This window comes from Palaemon carinicauda, unplaced genomic scaffold (assembly GCF_036898095.1).
Source record: "Palaemon carinicauda isolate YSFRI2023 unplaced genomic scaffold, ASM3689809v2 scaffold137, whole genome shotgun sequence".
NCBI lineage: Eukaryota > Metazoa > Arthropoda > Malacostraca > Decapoda > Palaemonidae > Palaemon > Palaemon carinicauda.
In genome coordinates, this window is record NW_027168893.1 from 175,001 (window position 1) to 177,500 (window position 2,500).

Below are 2,500 nucleotides of genomic sequence, written 5' to 3' on the forward strand. Positions count from 1 at the left end.
ACTTGCTATGGTATGGAGGATTCTAAAAGATGCTTTCCTTCTTCAAAGTTTGATTACGTTACCATTGGCAGTGAAAGGGTTAAATAATGACTAGGAAAAGTATTTAAAGGCTGAATTCTTCTTCCATTGTTGAAACAGCTGATTATTTAATGGTAATAGTACACTAAACGGTTTCCAATGGTTACATACAGGGATGGCTGTTGAATCGATACTGAAGTAACCAGGCCTTTCCTTTGAGACAATCTGAATTCAAAGGCAATTTAGATAAATAATATGATAAATTCATTGGTGATTTAACATCTATTCTAAATAGGTCCCTCGGACAACATAATAACAGCCCAGGCCATCTTGTTTATTCTGGCTGGGTACAATAACACTGCTAACACTCTGGCCCTCACACTTCACCTGCTGGCTCACCACCCAGACGTCCAGGCTGAACTGCGCAGGGAAATAGCGGCAGAAATGGAAAGGCAAGTTCCTGTGATCATGTAACTTGATGGATATGTTAAAATACTCTTGAAAGATACTGCTGTTTCACCCTAGAATGGGTTATGAGGGTGTAAGGACATCGTCTTACCCGTCGTGTTTCCTTCCCCTAGATTCTTTTCTAATAATTGTAACTTTATTATTCATTCCACACATTGGATTTTTGTATCAAAATGTTGTGCACTTTAAGAGCTTTATATTTATGTATAATACTATATATTTCCATAGGCTACCGCCTTAGTATTTGTTAATTTATTTTGAATAAAAACACAATGATTTTGGCGGTTGGAAATGTTTCCCTCCCGGGCTACTTTTCCGTCCGCACTTTATAGTATAGTGACCGTTGTAAGTTCAGTAAGTTGTCAGTCTCTCTCTGCTCGTCTTGTTGTCCTCACAAGAGAGCTGAATAAAAGGAAGCATAGAATTGAATAAGTAAAGCTCGAAGGGGTAGTCCTTTCTGATATTTGGGGGCTATGACTGATTGTCAAAGAGCCCCGGTCCAGAGATACTACCCGGGCAATCTGTGAGTATGTATGTGTGTGTTTGCCTTTCTGATCCCAGTGGTGTTAGTTACCTTCCTTGCGACTAAGGTTAGGTTTTGATGGGCGTGTATTTATTTGTTTGTATGTCTGTCTGTGTGTTTGTGATTCGCATAACTCAAAAACTGTTTGACTGAATCTCATGAAATTTGGTGGGATGCTTGGCCATGATCCAAGGATAATTTGATTAGGTTTTGGTAGTGATTGGGTTAAAGGTCAAGGTAAGGAAAAATTCAAGGTTAAGGCAATGAAAAGGTCAAGGTCAAGGTAACGAAAAGGTCAATAACATCTTTTTGCCATATTGTGGTCAGTTTTCATCTGATATGCATAAAACTAGTGCCAAAATGTGCATGATTCACTTAGATATCTTGTGATATACATGATATAGGCAAGGGTATGCACTCTACCAAGTGCCCCATCTAGTTATTATATAGATCTTCTTCCCCACCATTATCCCTCCAAGGCCTTCTATCAAAGGCATCCTCTTCCAGCAAGCCTCTTCTCTCCATATCATCCTTCACCTTATCTCGTCATTTAATTCTCTGCCTCCCTCTTGATCTTCTACCTCTAATAGGTTCCTCCCAAGACCTCCTCACTTATTAATATATGGATGCAGTATTAGAAAAGCATTCCACCACCCCAGGTCACAGCAATCTGCAGCTTCTTCAAAACAACAAAAGTTACAAGAATGATGACTCAGAAATCTCGATGCTTTGCAAGTTTGAGAGAGAGAGATAGAGAGAGAACCCTTGTCATTTTCTTAAATAATATTGATCCCAGTAGAATACTATCAAAATTACCTGTAGCCTACTTGCCCATTAAAAATAGATAAACATTTAGTTAATACTACAGGCCGTTTATTACTACTGAATAGTGAATATAGATTTCCCAAAGCTTAACCTATCCTAACCTAATCTAATCTAATCTAACCTAATCTAACCTAACCTAACCTAACCTAACCCCTTTTTCTCTTAATGCAGGTGCGGTGGCCAACACATCCCTCACGACAGACTAGTGAAGATGCCTTACCTGGACGCGGTGGTTTCTGAATCACTCCGTTTGTACCCAGCTGCACCCGTCATAGAGCGCATCTGTACCAAGCCCTGCACGTAAATCATTTTCGTCTTACTTTGTCGTTAGTTATTTTGAAGCAGCAAATAATCCTGCGAATACAGTAGGTTTGCTGTACAGTTGGATACAGGAATTTCTGAAACCAGCCCTGCCATCTCTTCTGGCACATGGTGGTTAGTTACTCGCCGCGCAGTAAGCGTTTGACAGGGTGTATTTCCTTAGAGCCAGGCGTATCAGGAATACCTGTGTTCAGTTGTACATGAATAAATGACTGATTGTGAAGATACTCTTACGCTTATTCGATGTCTTTTGCGCTTGTAAATGTAAATGTTAGCATGCGTAGGCCTATGTACATACTAAAATGATTAATTTTCACATGCCTAATAAGATTATGCCTCTTGCAT

General features: G+C 39.6%; 1 protein-coding gene across 3 annotated transcripts in view; it reads left to right on the plus strand.

Annotated features, from left to right (window-relative positions):
- Positions 1-2,500, plus strand: part of LOC137635525 (probable cytochrome P450 6a13) — a 20,163-nt gene that overhangs the window by 15,656 nt on the left and 2,007 nt on the right. For all 3 annotated transcript variants that reach the window (XM_068368005.1, XM_068368004.1, XM_068368003.1), the window contains exons 7-8: positions 314-470; positions 2,006-2,134. In XM_068368005.1, the coding sequence (XP_068224106.1) occupies positions 314-470; positions 2,006-2,134 (286 nt within the window). The remainder of the gene's footprint in view (positions 1-313; positions 471-2,005; positions 2,135-2,500) is intronic.